Source organism: Zeus faber (assembly GCF_960531495.2).
Source record: "Zeus faber genome assembly, chromosome: 5".
Taxonomy (NCBI): Eukaryota; Metazoa; Chordata; class Actinopteri; order Zeiformes; family Zeidae; genus Zeus; species Zeus faber.
In genome coordinates this window covers 30,523,721-30,541,637 of record NC_137192.1, presented here as the reverse complement: position 1 = coordinate 30,541,637, position 17,917 = coordinate 30,523,721, and the positions used below count along the sequence as shown (strand labels likewise).

General features: G+C 46.5%; 2 protein-coding genes across 2 annotated transcripts; one reads left to right on the top strand and one right to left on the bottom strand.

The window, feature by feature from the left end:
• Positions 1-92: 92 nt before the first annotated feature.
• Positions 93-4,892, bottom strand: psma5 (proteasome 20S subunit alpha 5). Its single transcript, XM_080000223.1, has 10 exons — positions 4,837-4,892; positions 4,491-4,534; positions 3,942-4,008; positions 3,679-3,805; positions 3,111-3,178; positions 2,892-2,999; positions 2,677-2,735; positions 2,467-2,569; positions 1,730-1,816; positions 93-1,012 (listed from the first exon to the last, which is right to left on the bottom strand). The coding sequence occupies exons 2-10, from the start codon at positions 4,517-4,519 to the stop codon at positions 935-937; spliced, it is 726 nt and encodes a 241-aa protein (XP_079856349.1). The 5' UTR covers positions 4,520-4,534; positions 4,837-4,892; the 3' UTR covers positions 93-934.
• A 2,003-nt stretch (positions 4,893-6,895) lies between these two features.
• Positions 6,896-17,843, top strand: LOC307230157 (matrix remodeling-associated protein 8-like). Its single transcript, XM_080000387.1, has 12 exons — positions 6,896-7,347; positions 8,401-8,427; positions 8,581-8,889; positions 9,352-9,453; positions 9,568-9,698; positions 9,847-10,026; positions 10,149-10,299; positions 15,282-15,440; positions 15,549-15,573; positions 16,275-16,360; positions 16,469-16,537; positions 16,635-17,843. Exons 1-12 carry the CDS (start codon positions 7,299-7,301, stop codon positions 16,655-16,657), a joined length of 1,311 nt encoding a protein of 436 aa, XP_079856513.1. The 5' UTR covers positions 6,896-7,298; the 3' UTR covers positions 16,658-17,843.
• The last annotated feature ends 74 nt before the right edge of the window (positions 17,844-17,917 follow it).

Below are 17,917 nucleotides of genomic sequence, written 5' to 3'. Positions count from 1 at the left end.
ACGGCCCTTACTTCTCTCCAACCAAGCTTAAAGCGGTAACCCGTAAGAATATTTTGGAAACGATGAAATCCCAAACTTGAAACTTTATTCACCTGGCGCTTTATAAGAAGCAGACACTGAATATATTTCCGTTGTGTGTGTGCGCTCTTCTATAAGGCGTCTCCGTCGTTTGGGGCCTTTGCCGGCGAGGACGCAAAGATCGGGCAAGGAAGTGAAAGGCCGCCGGGCGAATTTGGTAAAGCAGCGTAGAGAGCTGTGGTCAGCAAACTGTTAAAACGATGAACGGGGGGGGGGGGACGGCGTCATCTGATGAGAACACATTGCCACCACAAGAAAATAAAAACAATAATATTAAATCAGAGCGCAAACTTGTGGAGGAAAGAAAGTGATCAAAGACATGGGTACACACGGATGTTGGGCATCCACCAGCACTTACTGTAATGCAGCAGTTCCTGGTCAAAGGTCAGATAAACATTTTTGAAGCATAAGCTCTAAAGTATTGACACAAGTGTGGTGCAATGTGTGACATCCGATAATAATATTGTTATTCTCATTCTAAAAGTGCTTAACATAATCAATGGAGGTTATCGGTGTATTTCGCAAGCACATTTGACGCACAACCAGCCAAATTATTTGTAGAATACAACAGTTTTAATTTTTAGCATTGATCCGTAACAAAAAATGACCCCCTCCCCACCCCACCACCTACAGCCGGTCAGTATCTAAAGCACCATCCGACACCTGTACAGAGCAGTAGAAATCTGTCATATCCAGATACGAGAAGTGAACACATTACAAACAGATGCTTTTCATCTAAACCAAGACCCTCTGCAGCGGATGTTCAAAGAGTGCTTTTTGGGAAGTGGTGGCGCTGACATCCAGCCAGGAGACCCCGCCCCCCCAGCTCAAAACAAGAACCCGGCCACTCCGCTCTCTAGATGTCCTTGATGACTTCCTCAAGCTCCTCTTTGGAATACATGTGGAAGGTCTTCCCAGGCTCTATTGTGGCCAGCTGCGGAGGAGAGAACAACACTGGTGTTAGACGCAGTCGTGCTTCACACAAACCTGTTTTCACATGTAGGCCTGTCTTTCAAGTCACTATCAATTAACTGGTATAATTGCGTCTACATTGGCATCATATAAGTTGCGTATATAAGCGTCCTATTAATAATTGTTTGAGACTGATATCAAAACGGTTACCATTACAGGTCAGTAGCCTGGATTTCACAGTGATAGGTAAAACTTTAGAATAACAGCTATGACTTAAGACTTTAAAACTATTAGTTAATCATCAATTTCACAACATTAACAAATGGTCCATATTATGGATGTATAACTGAGTAGCACCTCAATAGAAGCAAAACTAATTTCAGAGTTCATAAAATATGTTCATTTAGCTCAAACAATCGTGTCAAGGACGTCAACAAAATATTAGTGCAACACTGTGTTATTCAATGACTTTGGGACAAATTGTACATTTTTTTGTGATTATACACTAATAATGTATTACTCAGCTCCAAATATTTATATAAGGAAAAATGATTGTTATCCAGTTCTAATAGCTTGACATGGTATGTAGCAGCTCTTGGTTCCCGAGTGATTTATAACCACTTAAGTACAACACATTGTTCCCAGCTTGGATGTTTGAATGTCAGTCTCCTCATATTACAACCTCTACGTTCAGTGACACTAAAAGAGAAGATGTCAGACGGAGGAATAACAGACTTACCTCGATGTTGGTGGCATTCAGCTTTTCCTCCATGACCTGCTTCAGAATAGTGAGGGACGACTTGATGGCATCTTTCAACGTCATGGACTGAAACAGGGAGAAGCAGAAAAGTTAAGTCAGAATGCAGGATTATAAAATACTAGAACTGGATACTGGAAGAAAGCATAGAACAATGTAGAGGATTGAAAACAAACAAAAAACAAAACATAATTGACACCTGCTTTAGACCTATGACAGAGCTGATCTGTGTGTTATCCAATTTACACCAGTTTCATCTTTCATACAAACCTCACAGAAGTGTAGATTGTTAGGATTGTGTTTCTACTCCTCAAGTCCATTTGTCCACAATAAGAAATGATAAAGGCTCACGTTAAAATAATAATAATAAAAAAACAAAAAACATTCTTCGTACTTTTAGTGGAATTACACTCTCATTTTTTACCTTTCAAATAATGTGAAAGCTAAGGAATTACACTTGACATTTTCAATCAAGTAAGCAAAAATAAAAATAAAAAATGTGCACACTATAATGACTCATATCATGTTTGGAAACCATGCGTTTGGTTGACTTCAAGCGGTATTTGACATAATTCATTAGCGTTATAGTAAGAAAAATCAAAGAAAAAAATCAAGGGAATGCAACGCAGTGGATACAAATCTGGAGTTTGTCATTTACCAGTCAAAACATGAAAATATAATTTTATCTTCTCTTAACAACCGCCAGCTCCTGCATTCACCTTGTGGTAAACCTCCTGCAGCGAGCTCTGCGCTCCCTCAGAGGCCGAGCCAATGGCCCGAGCATCGCACTGGACAAAGGTGCCCGATGGGTCCATGTGGTACCTGGAGAGAGGCAGACAATGGAGGATTATTCTCCAGTGTTAAACAGCAGCCTGGGACTCAAGAGCGCGAAATGTGTGCATGGTGAATTCTAGAGAAGCCGTACGTACAGCTGGGGTCCCTTTTCATCCAGTCCCCCAAAGAGCAGTGCGACTCCGAAGGGCCGACTCTGAAAAAGACAACAATCACTTGGTCAACGCAGAAAGAAGCTTGTACCGTTTACTCCCATTATTTTCATGGCCGAAGTACACGGGAGATGAGAAACACAAATAACTCTTGTGCCTGAGATTTGAACAGTTATCTGAACATGGGCTGAGTGACCGACCATGGCGCCCGGGTCTGCGTCCTCCTCCCCAAACTGCAGAGCCAGGTTGGACACGGCCTGGGTCACGCTCTCCACCGTCATTGTCTCGTTGTATGTGAACCAGTGGTTCTGAGAGAGGGGTTGGCGGAGTTAAAACAAAGCAAGGGAAACCGTCATTAAAAAACAAGGCTTACATTGTGCAACTGTGCAGTCACTGCGTGCACATCACAACACACATACCTGTGTTTCCACTCGTGCTTTGTCGATTAGGGTCTTGGCATCGGCTATTAGGCCACTCATGGCACAACCTTTGAACAAAAAGAGCAAAGCATCAGAAAAGTCTGATTTCTACGACGCATCTTATCAGTATTTCAGCAGTGGATGTATCAATGAATCAATTTAGACCAATCCAGAATTAGTTTTACATATGGGGTAAAACAATACAGCACAAACGAATAACGGCTAACTTAAGTTAATAGCCAATTCCCTCTAAATCAATTAACCTCATAAATCAATTAACCTCATATTAGTCTACATCTGCAATTCTTTGGTACAGGGTTCACATTTCAGAGCCGCTGCAGCTTCTAACCACTGCTTTCTATGATGGAAAAGAAAACTGGGCTTACATATTCTAAGCACTTGAGGAGCCTGAAGAGAAAATTATAATAAATGTACTTTGCCCCCTGGTTCTCCATTTATATTCTACCCGTGTAGCAAGGCTGCCTATAATATTGAGCTGACCAATGAAAAATCTTTATTTTCTTTTAATTTGTCTTGTCCATGAATTTGAAAGTAACACCCCACTCACCAATGTGACTGTCGATCTCCACAATCTTCTCAATGCTGCTTGGCTCCATCAAGGGGGAGGTGATCCTCTTCTCCACAGCGAGGCACACGCCCTCAGACGTCTGGATGCCGATGGCTGTGGAGCCCAGCTGCAACGAGGCGGCCGAGCAGAGGGAAGCCATCAAACTCTGGCTTGACCTTCGTCAACTATCGCACGAGTGTCTCGCCGGACTTTTTTTACTGACTGGATAAATCGATTGAACTAGACTACCATTGCACACTCACCTTGATGGCCTCGATGGCATACTCAACCTGGAACAATCTTCCTTCAGGTGAGAATGTGTTCACACCTCTGAAAAATAAGTGTAAGAACAAACAATAATCAGGCTCGCTGCATTGATCCTCTATAATGTGATCCAACTCTATGCTGACCTAATTACCTTCCCAGTCTAATGACATTGGATTAGAAAAATAACTGCTAAATTAAAAGCCTAAATTAAAAAGCATTTTCTCTCAAGTAAACATACTTTTTCTAAAATATGGGAAGTAGACTTTAGATGTTGAGATCTTTGAAGTCTCGAGGATCAAAACAATATTGACCGTATTTGAATCTCGTTTTTGGTTCTGGTGGCAGGAGCAGTTGGTGTTAAAGTGCACCTGCAAAGCTTCAGGCAAATCCTCCAAAACGACTTGCGTAACTACTACTTGCAAATTAAACGCCTAACGGACATTGCATGAAACGTTTGAATGTTGGTTGGCTTGGACAATAGTTCGTTTAGTTTCCCTAACGCTGAACCAATGCTAAAACACTTTTGACTTTCAGTTTCAGTTTACCTGTCATATTCCGATCTTGTCAAAAACATCTTTAAAACTGCGACCTGCCAAGGAAGACGTGAAAATGCTGTGAATGACACGACCGTACAGACAAGTAAATACTATCAATTGCAATGAAGTCAATCCATTATTTTTAGCTGTGAAGCCGTTAGTTAGCTAGCTGAGATTAGCCGCCGTACCTAGCAAAGCGTGCTAACGGCCACAATGCACTAAATCAGCAGCGTGCTTATTAATCCTAGAGTTCTATAGTAGCTATCAAATTAGCCGGGGTCGCGGTTAATCGAACCCCGATAACAGTTTAGGCCTCCGTGTATTTAAACCGAGGCCAACAGAGAGAGCCGTTTACCTCCTGCGACCGACCCTTGAATGAGTTCGCTGGTTTCAGGGGGGAAGCGTCCGCCGTCCGGGGTGTAACCTCCGGAAGGGGGACGAGTCGAAACATCTGACCGCGCAGAACAAGGTTCCGACCGTAGACAAACAAGCAAAGTAATGCCGGAACGCGGTGGTGTCCTTTTGGGATGTGGTTATTGAGGTGTTGAAACAAAAAGTTCATCTAGTTGCATTGTTCATAAAAGGTTTGATTTTCTTCAAACGGTGCAGAAAAAACGACCGTTTTGCTTAGGTATACATTTGTATTTTTCATATCCACTATATTCATACAGTATGTATTCTAATACCCAGTAAGTAATTACATCCTTCCTGCCACTTATCCCTCAAGAGTCATAACCTGAATTATTTTTTATGTGGAGCACATTTTGTATTATTCTGTATATATTGTATGTTTTATTGTATTGTTTTTTTAATTGTATGTTATTGTATATTTTTTTTTATTGTATTTCATTGTTTTGTTTTTTATTGTATTTTATTGTGTTTTTTTTGTATGTTTCTGTATTGTTTTTTTTATTGTATTTTATTGTGGTGGTTTTTTTGTATGTTACTGTATTGTTTTTTATTGTATTTTATTGTGTTTTTTTTGTATGTTACTGTATTGTTTTTTATTGTATTTTATTGTCTCGCATTTGTATTGTATTTGACTGTTTTTTCTTGTATTTTATTGTGGTTTTTTGTATGTTACTGTATTGTTTTTTACTGTATTTTATTGTGGTTTTTTGTATGTTACTGTATTGGTTTTTTTTGTATTTTATTGTGTTTTTTTTGTAGAAAGAAGAAAGAAAGAAAGAAAGAAAGAAACTTTATTTATCACGCAACACACCACACTGTAACACATGCTTGCACACACACACACATGCACATGCTTTGATGGTGGCCGGTGAAATGGCTCCTCTGCTTTTGACCCATCCTGGCTTGTCCTTCCTCCGGGGGCACAGCCAGGAGCAGTGGGCAGCATACGTGGACCAGGTGATAAATGTCCATCGCTGGTCAGGCGATGATGGGTGCATGTTTTTGGTGGGGGTCCTTACTGACGTGAGGTGGAGGAAACCCCATGTGAGCACGGGGAGAACATGCAAACTCCACAAAGAAAGGCTCCTATTTGGGAGATAACCCAAATAGGAGCCTTTCTGTGTGGAGTTTGCATGTATGTTACTGTATTGTTTTTTACTGTATTTTATTGTGTTTTTTTGTATGTTACTGTATTGTTTTTTCTTGTATTTTATTGTGGGTTTTTTGTATGTCACTGTATTGTTTTTTATTGTAATTTATTGTGTTTTTTTAAATGTTACTGTATTGTTTTTTCTTGTATTTTCTTGTGTTTTTTTGTATGTTACTGTATTGTTTTTTATTGTAAATTATTGTGTTTTTTTGTATGTTGCTGTATTGCTTTTTATTGTATTTTATTGTCTCGCATTTGTATTGTATTTTATTTGACTGTCTTTTCTTGTATTTCATTGTATTGGGTTTTTTATTGTATCGTTATGATTATGAGTATTATTATTATTATTATTATTCTACTGCTAAGCATGATGTCTTTTGCTACTCTCTCTATAACCATGGCAACCTCCTTGTTTCGCTCGCGAACCCGTCGTGACTCGAGAAGAAGCTGCAGAACTCGGCGGTTCCCGCCCCACCTCGGTCCCATATGGTCTAGCGGTCAGGATTCCTGGTTTTCACCCAGGCGGCCCGGGTTCGACTCCCGGTATGGGAACTCGTTTTACGAGGCCGGCGGCTCCTGCGAACGACCGACGCTCGACCGATCCCCGGCGCCGAAAAACGGGACCGTTACGGCGGCGCCCGCGAGTACTGCGAGACGGGCGCCGCAGCCGGTTCGCGGAGTCCGGTCCGCTCTCATGGTGCGTCGGGGTCTACTTTGTTTTTTTAAATACAACAAAAACCACTTTAAACCAAGTCTGGATTAAAATAAAAACAACACACTGTTCTAATACAATGTGCAGTAATAATGAAGTATTACCAGTTCAAATCTAAATAAAGTGGCAGCTTAAAAAATGGTGACATACAATAACCCTTAACATAGAACTATAAAATAAAAACATGTTCATGTATAATAAACCTCCGTATCGACAATTCACACGCTTGTTCGAAATGAGAAATTGAAAACAGTTGGAGGCAGCGGTGTTGGGTTTCATCCGCCGGGGCGGGTCCCGGGAGAGGAGAGACCCTGGTTCCGAGTCCGTGCGCGGCTCGGCGTGACGACGTGATCGCCGACTCTGCGAAAAGCCCGAACGGTGCCGGACCCCGGACCCGGACCCAGCCCCGAGCCCCGAGCCGCGAGCCCCGAGCCCCAGCCGCCTCCGTCGGGCGGACGAAGCGCTCACGGGGTTCTCCTGCCGCTCCGCGCCCGGCGAACGCGCCCCCGACCCCGGGCCGCGTCGCCCCGACACCCCGGTGAGGATGAGGACGCAGAGAGGCGCTTGTTTCCGAACCCTGCTCCTGGTCCACGGTAAGTAGCTCACAGCGCGTCTCCAGTCCAGTCCAATAATAACAATAAAGACAGTAATGAAAGGTAATAATAATAATAAGAAGTATAAAGGAGCATCATAATCATACACTTTAGGTCCGTTTGGTCACCTGACATTTTCACTGCATATATGTATGGAAGTATGTATATGTATGTGAGGAGTAAACCCTGTGTATTTGGTTGCTCTGATGATTACAGGGAGTCGTTGCAATGGATAAACTTAAAGATAGACTTTTAAAGAATTTGATAAAGAATTTGAATAGTGTAAACATTTTAGGAGTAGAAATATGTGAATACGACTTTAATTGTACTTTGGCAAAAGAAAAAACCCAAAACAAAAAAAAACAAACACAAAACAGTTTCAGTAAACGCCCTGATTCTCCTTCCTTCCTTTCTTTCTTTCTTTCTTTCTTTCTTTCTTTCTTTCTTTCTCACTCCCTCTCTCCATCTCTTTTTTTTTTTTTTAAACATGCTCTCTTCCTCTTTATCGGAGCCGTTCCCACTGAATCAGCGTCTGACTCAATGTGGAATTATTTGGTCTCAATACTGTTCGCTACAAATAACAAAAAAAATAAAATAAAATAATAATATTAATAAAAAATAATAATTGAATCAAAAACCCCAAGACAGACCTTCGCTTGGATAAACGAATAATGACTACCAGATCAGAAGTCCTGTGTAATGTCAAATCAAATCCAAATATGTTGATGTCATCAAAGTCTGATGCTTCTACCTTAAATACTTAAATAATATTATTTTTCCCTGTAAAGAGTAAATGTAAGTAAAATAAAATTGTAAAATATTTAAAAATAATATTTTATATAATAATAATAATAACATATATATATATTTTAAATAATTCAAGTAAAATATTTAAGCTTTTCATCCTCCTTCCGGTCAGAATGTTAAGATGACTTGAGGGACACAAATTCATTTTTCCTACGTTTTCCACCAAGGAGGACTGGCCTCACGTACTCTGTAGTGATTTATAATTAAATTTAAAAAATGATTGACTTTGTCCTTTTTCTGTTTCAGTCCCTGTGGCTTTCTTCTTCACTGCAGGTCTGTTCTCTAACCGCGTGCGTGTGTGCGTGCGTGCGTGTGTGCGTGCGTGCGTGCTCAGAGAAAAACATGGATGTGATTTTTGTGAGTTTTCTGATTGGACGGATTTACACATGTTTTCAGTAGTTTTTCCTGATCCTCCTGAACTTCCAGTGTCCAGCCAGGCCGGCGGCAGCAGCAGCAGCGTGGTGGTCGCCGCTTACAATGTGAGCGCCCCCGCCAGGTCCCAGGTGGTCCTGCAGTGTGTGAGCGGTCGCATGGTGTGGACGCGGGACAGGCTGATGGACAGACAGAGGGTGGTCCACTGGGACCTGTATCGGGCCAGGCCGGACTACGCCATGGAGAGGATAGCCGACATGTTTTCTGCAGGGGACCAGAGGATCTATAACTCCTACAACCAGGGGCGGGTCAGCCTCAGCCACTCGGCCTTCAAGGACGGAAACTTCTCCCTGGTGATCCGAGGTAAGTCATGCCACCACCAATCACGTGCCCTTTGATTTTCACGTCTTTTATACCAGTACCCTATTTATAGTGGACCATCTACAGTAGGTCCCTTCCTCATTGACGGCCATGAGTGAGCCCATCAATCTATCCGTCCTTCTACTAAAACTACCCCAGTTCAGGGTCACTGTGAAAGTGGGGCCAAAGGTTCATAGGACTCAGACCTTTCCTGAGCAACCGATGCCATCAAATACCCTGATCCCGCCCTAGAGCCTCCATAGGGTCTCCACCCGGTGGGAAGTGTCCTCACCCTTCGCCCTGGGGAGCCTTTGGGGAGCTTCCTCAGCTGACTCTTCTCGATCTGGAGCATTTCCTTTTCATCAAGCCTCACACACCGGCAAAGCCACAGAAGCGGCACCGATCCGCCAGTTAATGATCCAAAGCACATGTGCATTTTTCCCTTTGTCTCCACGGGTCATTTAGATGTGACAATGAATGACCGAGGCCTGTACTCCTGTAACCTCCACCATCACTACTGCCACCTGTATGAGACAGTCCGAGTGCAGCTCAATGTCACCAAATCGCGTAAGTAATACATGTTTGACTCCCGCAGAGCAATCGGCAGAGTGTTATTTTCGGGGTAGAATTAGCTTGCACATATCCAATATGAGGTCCCGTGCGTGTTTGTGTGCTTATCAGGCCGCAAAGAGCAGCGCTTCTGGGATGGACAGAAGGCTGTGTACGTGGTGTTGCTCGGCAGCACCGTGGTTCTGCCGTGTGTGAACCGACGCAGCGTGTGGACGGACGGCGGCAGCGAAGAGGAGCAGCAGGTGTGAGCATGCGCCCGTTCTGAAACCTTGCGGAGCAAAGGTCTGACGAACATTATCCGTCCGCGTCCGAGCCCCTTCCCGACGCCGATATTCCGCAGCGAGTTTAAGTTCTTCCCCCCCCCCCCGCCGCCCCTTTGCTTCCATCCAGGTGGTCCACTGGGACCATCAGCTGCCGGGGGTCCGCCACGACCGCGCCGACCGGCTGGTGGACCTGTACGCCTCCGGGGAGCAGCGGAGCTACGGGCCGCTCTTCCTCCAGAGGAAGATGAACATCAGCCTCGACGCCTTCTCGCAGGGAGACTTTTCTTTGACTATCTCGGACCTCCAGGTGCGTGTGCGAATTTAGCCGAGGCTGAAAAAAGGGGAAGCTTCACGCACGGTTTTCGCGCGCGTGCGTGTGTTTGGGGAAGTATTTACGAGTGCTTTTTATGAGTGAGTCTTAACTGCCAGCCCACAGACCGGGGGCTGTACTCCTGCCACCTGCACCACCACTACTGTGGGCTGCACGAGAGGAGAGAGTTCCAGCTCAACGTGGGACCGCCCCCGCCGCCCCAGACGACCACCACCCTGCCGCCCAAAGCGCTGCCCAACGCGGACAGAGGTACGCACGCGCGACATATACACCACGCGGACGCGACAGGCGTCATTCTAAAGCGTCCCAGTCTTTGGTTCACAAACAAGACACGAACGAGTACACGTTTTTGCGAGTACAAAAGTGCGGCCCGGCGGAGGGGCTGTTTTGTGACTTACGGGGGGGGCTCAGAGGACCTCGTGTGCCATTAAGGCGGACATGCCATCTGCTGTTTCGTTCATCCCGTTCCCCCCCCTGTCCTGTCCTCAAACACGCTCGCCCTTTCTCTTCCCTCCTCGACCGCCCCCCCACACTCCCTAACCCCCAGGACGGGAGTTATGGAAATCCCTGTTCTTGATTTAAAAAAAAAAAAAAAAGCTCCTGTTTGTTTTTTGAGCGCTCTTTTCTTGCGTCGTCAGCTCACCACCCCCCCGATCCCCCCACCGTCCTCCAAAAACGCCCGCTAGATGTCCGGGTCTCTACCCCTCCCCCTCATCCCCCGTCACCCACCTCGCACAGTAACCAACCTGGAACACCCCGGCACACAGAGCTCCGTGTCAAGGCCCCTCTCTCATCCTCATGGACTCACAAACGTCGGCCTTTTTTTGGGTCTGGTTTTGTATTTAGCACCATCAGCCAGTTCTTTCCTGTCTGCACAGCACGCAACACACTCTTGCCCCTCCTCCTCAACTCCCTTTTCTGCCCTTTTCTTCTTTACTCATATGCACAAAGAAGGGGGCACTTTAAATTCTTTGGGAATGAGAGACACTGTCTGTCCTTTTTTTGGATTAACTGAACAAAGTCAATAACGGCTGAGATATATATATATATATATATATATGTGTGTGTGTGTGTGTGTGTGTGTACATACTGTATGTATGTATGTGTATATATATATATATATATATGTGTGTGTGTGTGTGTGTACATGCTGTATGTATGTGTATATATATTAAGTATATATATATGTATATATACAGTATACTGTATATGTATGTATACAGTATGTGTATATATGTATCTGTATATATATACAGTACGTATATATGTGTTTATATACAGTATATGTATGTGTTTGTATACAGTATACATATATATCTGTGTTTATATACAGTATACATATATATTTATGTGTTTATATACAGTATATGTATATATGTGTGTTTATATACAGTATACATATATATTTATGTGTTTATATACAGTATACATATATATTTATGTTTATATACAGTGTACGTATATATATTTATATGTGTTTATAAACAGTATACGTATATATTTATATGTGTTTATATACAGTATAGGTATATACAGGGGTACAGTATATGTGGGAAAGCATTGAAAGTGGGTTAGAAAGGAGAAATGTCTTCCATGTCCAAGTGTGTGTGTGTGTGTGTGTGTGTTTGTTCACATCAGCGTGTGCCAGGACTGACCTAATGATGGTGGAATCTCCTAAATCCAGTGTCTCATCCAGCGCTGCAGTTAATACACCTCTCAGAGAGAGAGAGAGAGAGAGAGAGAGAGAGAGAGAGAGAGAGAGTCCTGTCTGCTCTGGATCGTTTGGTCTGGTCTGGCGGGGCTCCAAGCTCTGACCCGGGTCTGTCTGTGGGCCTGTTGACTTTGGCCCCCGCAGGACATTCTACAAGTGTTAGAGACCCAGAGCCCTCGTCTCCTCCTCCACTTCTAACTCTGCTTCTCTCCTCCTCTCTCTTCACCCTCTCGCTCCCCCCTGTCCTTTCTCCAGCTTTGTTCTCCTCTCTCCTTCCTCTCTTTCCCTCGCTCCTCCTCCCCCCACACTTTCCTCTCTTCTCTCTCCCTCTCCTACTTCCTCTTCTTTCTCTCTCCTCGGTGTATATATATACATACATATATATATACACATATATACATACATACATATATATACACACACACACACACACACACACACACACACACACACACACACACACACACACACACACACACACACACACACACACACACACACACACCGATCAGCCACAACATTAAAACCACCACTAATAAGCACTAATACTGTGTAGCTCCCCCTCGTTCCACCGAAGCAGCTCTGACCCGTGGAGGCATGGACTCCACAAGACCTCTGAAGGTGTCCTGTGGTATCTGGCACCAGGACGTTAGCAGCAGATCCTTTAAGTCCCGGAAGTTGCGAGGTGGGGCCCCCGTGGACGGAATACCGTTGTCATGAAGGGGTGTACTTGGTCTGCAACAATGTTTAGGTAGGTGGTACGTGTCAAAGTAACATCCACATGAATGCCAGGACTCAAGGTTTCCCGGTAGAACATTGCCCAGATCACCACACTGCGTCCGCCACCAGTGCATCCTGGTGCTCCTGATCTCTTCCCCAGGTAAATGATGCGCACGCAGAAAACGGGATTCATCGGACCGGGCCACCTTCTTCCATTACGCCGTGGTCCGGTTCTGATTCATTGTAGGGGCTTTCAGTTGGGGACAGGGGTCAGCGTGGACACTCTGACCGCCCCCATACGCAGCAAGCTGCCATGCACTGTGTGTTATGGCACCTTCCTGTCATAGCAGCATTAACTCTTTCAGCAATTTGTGCTACTGTAGCTCTTCAAGTTCAAGTTCAAGTTCAAGAGATTATTCTTAACATACATATACATATGGTCTCGAACCAGACAGGCTAGACTTCAGTCCCCAAGTGCAATGAGCCTTGGGCGTCCATGACCCTGTTGCCTGTTCACTGGTTGTCCTTCCTTGGAGCACTTGTAGTAGGTAGTAACCACTGCATACCAGGAACACCCCACAAGACCTGTGGTTTTGGAGATGCTCTGGCCAGCCGTCCAGCATCACAATGTGCTCCTTGTCAAAGTGGCTCAGATCCTTACGCTGCTTCAACACATCAACCTCAACAACTGACTGTTGACTTGCTGCCTGATATATCCCACCTCTTGACAGGTGCCACTGGAACCAGATGATCAATGTTATTCACTTCACCTGTCACTGGTTTTAGTGTTGTGGCTGATCGGTGTGTACATACTGTATATAAATATACGTATCTGTCAGTATTTCCATCACATTCCTTGTCGTTTGTGTTTCCACCGCTTTCTTATTTCCCACTCTCACTTCCTCCAGTTTATTTCTTCACTTTTCTTTCCTTGGCTGCGTGAGAGAAGTAAAGCCTCACTGGTCACTTATGACCGAGGGCAGGAAGCTCGGCTCTACCCTTCATCTGCACGGCAGCTGGTCAGACAGACGGGGAGACGAGAGAGAGAGAGAGAGAGAGAGAGAGAGAGAGAGGGAGAGGGAGAGGGAGAGGCCGAAGGAGAAGAGGAGAGAGGGAGGGACGGAGAGTTGGAGCCAGATACGGGGGAGGGAGGGAGGGAGGGAGGGAAGTCAGCTGTTGAAAATATACAAGGATGGAAGTGGGTCAGCCCGCCCTCGCTCCCGTCAGACTCGCCCCTCGGCCGCAGTTTGTGAACGGGGCGAAGACGCTCGTCTGAACACAAAGCGCCTGGTGGCCACAGGCGGGAGCCGTGATCGGCCGATGTCGCCCATTCAAAGGTCAAAGGTCAACGGTGCAGAAGTAGCCTGTGCTCATCTCCCGGAACATCTTCTGAACCCACTCTGCACTGGGCCCTCAGCTCAGGGCCCCTCCCGCCCTCCCTCCCCCCCGGAAACAACAAGCCAGCCACACCAAACCGCAAAAAAGTCCCCTCTCTCTCTCCTTTCTCTTCTTGGCTCCCCTCTCCCTTTCCACCCTTCTCTACTCCCCCCCCCCCTCACTTTCCCCTTCATTCCATTTCCAGTTCTTTCGCTGCCAGGAAAAGTAAATCACAGCATGACTCTGGGTCTGGATCTCATTTCGGCCTCAACACGTGGAGTCTGCTCTCGCAGCTGCGCCTCGTCTGTTTTTCTACGCAGCAAAATCGGCCTCTCCCCCCCGCTCCTCCTCCACCTCTCCCTCGCCTCTCCCTCTTTCCTCCGCCTCTCCCCCCGCCTCTCCCTCACTCCCCCGCTTCTCCCTCGTTCCTCCGCCTCTCCCACCGCCTCTCTCCCCCCCGCTCCTCCTCCACCCCTCCCCCTCGCTCCTCCTCCACCCCTCCCCCTCGCTCCTCCACCTCTCTCCCTCGCTCCCCTGCCTCTCCCTCGCTCCTCCACCTCTCCCCCAGCTCCTCCTCCGCCCCTCCCCCTCGCTCCTCCACCTCTCTCCCTCGCTCCTCCACCTCTCCCCCAGCTCCTCCTCCGCCCCTCCCCCTCGCTCCTCCGCCTCTCTCCCTCGCTCCTCCGCCTCTCCCCCAGCTCCTCCTCCGCCCCTCCCCCCGCTCCTCCTCCTCTCCCCCAGCTCCTCCTCCACCCCTCCCCCCGCTCCTCCTCCACCTCTCCCTCGCTCCCCCTCCACCTCGCCTCTCCACCCGCTCCTCCTCGCCTCTCCACCCGCTCCTCCTCCGCCTCTCCCTCGTTCCCCCGCTCCTCCGCCTCTCCCCCCGCTCCTCCTCCGCCTCTCCCCCCGCGGGACAGAAGATGCGGCCGGAGGCACGTATGTGTCACAGGATGTGATAGGGAAGCCAAAAGCGATGAGCATGTTAAAAAACAAAGGTGCGAGCGCTTATGTGGCGGCGCGCGCGCACGCACACACACGCACACACACACACACACACGGACTCATCACAGGCGCACACACACACACACACACACACACACACACACACACACACACGGACTCATCACAGGCGCACACACACACACACACATTTTCATTGACAGCTTTGATCGAACGACGATTCAAATTTCAGTTTTTCATTTCCCTGCCTCCCGGAGTGTTGGCGTTGCGTCCATGCGTCTGGTGCCAGGCAGGACGCCGTCCCCATCCCTTCGCCTCGCTCTGACCAAAATCTGTCCAAAACAATGAAATGACACCGTCCGGCCCGTTCAGCTCCTCGGCGCCGGGCCCACGCGGCGCCTCCGCCGCACCTTAAGCCTCTTCCTCCGCCTTGAGCGGCTCGTTCTCATCTGTTCTCTCTCAGACGTCACCAAGGCGGCGCCGCCCCGCGTCATCAACGTCATCCTGCCCGACCAGAGGCAGCACTTCCTGCTGCCGCTGGGCTACGTCCTGACCTGCTTCCTGCTCCTGGCCTTCACCAGCCTCGTCATCATCCTCGTCACGCGGCGACGCAGGAGTCGAGGTGCGAGGCTCCTCCGGGCCGGAGCTTTCGGCTCCACCGTGCCGCCACACAGTGATATGACGCTGGACGCCACCTCCGCCCCTAACCCCCTTTTTTCCTGTGTTTCAGAGTTTTACCCGCAGAGCTCCATCAGGTACGGTTTGTTTCCCCAACGCTTTTTTACAATGAAATACCACATCCGCACACCACACATCGTTCACCGCCATTAAAAAAAGATCACAAAGCGTCGTAGACACAGAAGCTCTTGGCGTCCTCCATATTGAATGTGACTGATTTCTACTCCATATTCCACCAAAATAAATCCTTTTGACAGAACGACACGATTCTTGGGAGTACTCCACTCACAACTCGGAGCCAAGCCGACTCCTTCGACACTCGTTCATTGTTTAGGAAATCCTCTCTCGCTCGACTCGCTAAATGAACGAAGTGAACGAAGAGTTGGAAAACGGAACGTCTCTTGACCGAGCGACTCGTCGAGAACCGAACCAAAAAAATAAATAAATAAATAAAAAAGCAGCCAGAGCTTTCATCGCTCCGTAGAATCACATTACTCAGTAACTTGCAATTTTGATCTTGCGACACGACAGCGTTTTCCACCATTTGTGTATTTTAAGACAAATTGGAAACATTTCACATCTGCCGTGCACTCTCGGCGAAAAAAAAACAACAAAAAAAAACCCTCCGAGACAAGGTACTTACACACAAAGGCTTAAGTGAGGTGAAGGTTGCCGTGGCGCTGAATCACTGCGCCTTCTCTGTGATGAACTGGTGAGGAAAGAGCGGGAAGACATTTATACACACACACACACACTGAGCGGCCTCTCCGTGCGGCAGGTCAAACAGGAGCCACAGCGGCTCTGACGAGTTTGAGATGGACGTGACGGAGGTGACGGTACCCACACCCGAGGAGAGGATGTTGGGTGAGAGAGAGAGTGTTCCCTCTTCTTCTTTGTCAGACTTGTTTTTCGACACATCACATTAGAGGGAGAGATTTGGCCACGTGTGTAACGGACTCCTACGTTCTTTAGATTACAAGAACAACCTGCTTAAAGAGAAGGTCCAGATGAAGACTCCCAAAGTAATTGACCTGGATAAAGGTAGAGGGCGCACGCGCACACACACACACACACACACCCCTTAACACATTTGAAACAACCCCTTCACTCGTCCTTCCTCCATCTTTCTCCCTCCCAGAGATGGAGCGGTTTTGGAAGTGAGGCGGGCAGAGGAGTGTGAAGGCGGTGGAGCCACTGGCTGGTCCAGAGGCCGTGTCCCAAACCCGTCCCACCTCATCCTGCCCTGGGTGGAGCGGAGCGAAGCCAGAGGGGCGACAAGATAAGAGACGTACGGTGGAACTCATCGCCGTCCGGCCTCCCCCGCTCCACAGGAACATGTTCCCACACATGGAAAGAGGCACCTCGCTGCGAGAGGCTTCATGCATCTCAAACCGCAACAAACGCCATGTTCATTCCCCAAGCAAGAGTCCCAAGCCTTTGTTCTCTCAGCGCCGATGCAAGTTTCTAAATGTATAAGTGGTAAGATGAACGCTTTAAATAACATCCATCCACCCACGATGAGATTATTAGGGGCACATTAAAGAAATGACTGCCATGTGAAGAAATATTACTTTGGAGCTCTGAGAGTAACAAATCTGAATTTGTTTGAGAGGTCGAAAATGCATTTTTTCCCCCCACGTTGCTCTTTATGGTAAAAACAAACCCCAAATCTTTTTATGTTTCTCATTAAAAAAAAATAAAAAAAAAATTTTGAAACACGACCGCGGCCGGGGTCAAGAGATCTTTTTGGAACCGCCTTTTATTCCCGTTTTGAGATGCCAAAGCCTGTTTTGCTGGAAGAAAAAGTCAAATTCAAGTCCAGCGAGGAGTTGATCACCCTTTTCAACAATCCCAACATAATTATTTTAATATACCAGACTGAATAACATGTTACGAAGGACACTATTCTCAGTGTACAGTTCATCTGTACTTGTGATTTAAAACATGTAATTGCAGATTGCATGCAGACAGGTGGTGCATGTTTTCTCGAGATATGATGCATTCCATATTTATGAATTTTCCTGCTGTCAGTGGGGTATTTCATTTGCATTATGCTGCTGTGCGTTTCTGTATCACATTTAGCTTGACCCAAGTGCCTTCCTCCTGATCCAATGCTGTTTATTGCACGGCAAAGTTTTACCGTATAGCGCCCTTTGGTGGCTGTGGCTGTGCACTCACTGCAAATATGCAATGTCTAAAGCTGTTCCTCTGCGATGCACACAATGAACATACTTTTGTTTTGTATGGAATACTTTTTTTTTTTAACCAATATTAAACTTTACTGCTTGATGCAGATTTTGAGCTTGTATATAAACAGTAGTTGTATAAACAGGTCCCCCAAAACGAATTTTATTGTTTGAATATAATTTCTCAGCCTGTTTAAACAGTCTGAAAATGGCTGTGGAGACGGCACTCGTCACT

What these genes read in the sequence shown, in the direction of transcription:
- LOC307230157 (XM_080000387.1), top strand. Translation starts at nt 7,299, where the DNA reads ATGAGGACGCAGAGAGGCGCTTGTTTCCGAACCCTGCTCCTGGTCCAC. An exon ending in GCGGCGACGCAGGAGTCGAG is followed by an intron (nt 15,441 to 15,548) that starts GTGCGAGGCTCC and finishes CCTGTGTTTCAG; the next exon opens with AGTTTTACCCGCAGAGCTCC. An exon ending in TACCCGCAGAGCTCCATCAG is followed by an intron (nt 15,574 to 16,274) that starts GTACGGTTTGTT and finishes TCCGTGCGGCAG; the next exon opens with GTCAAACAGGAGCCACAGCG.
- psma5 (XM_080000223.1), bottom strand. Translation starts at nt 4,519, where the DNA reads ATGTTTTTGACAAGATCGGAATATGACAG. An exon ending in TGCAGGAGGTTTACCACAAG is followed by an intron (nt 1,817 to 2,466) that starts GTGAATGCAGGA and finishes TCCCTGTTTCAG; the next exon opens with TCCATGACGTTGAAAGATGC. An exon ending in TGAATGCCACCAACATCGAG is followed by an intron (nt 1,013 to 1,729) that starts GTAAGTCTGTTA and finishes TCTCCTCCGCAG; the next exon opens with CTGGCCACAATAGAGCCTGG.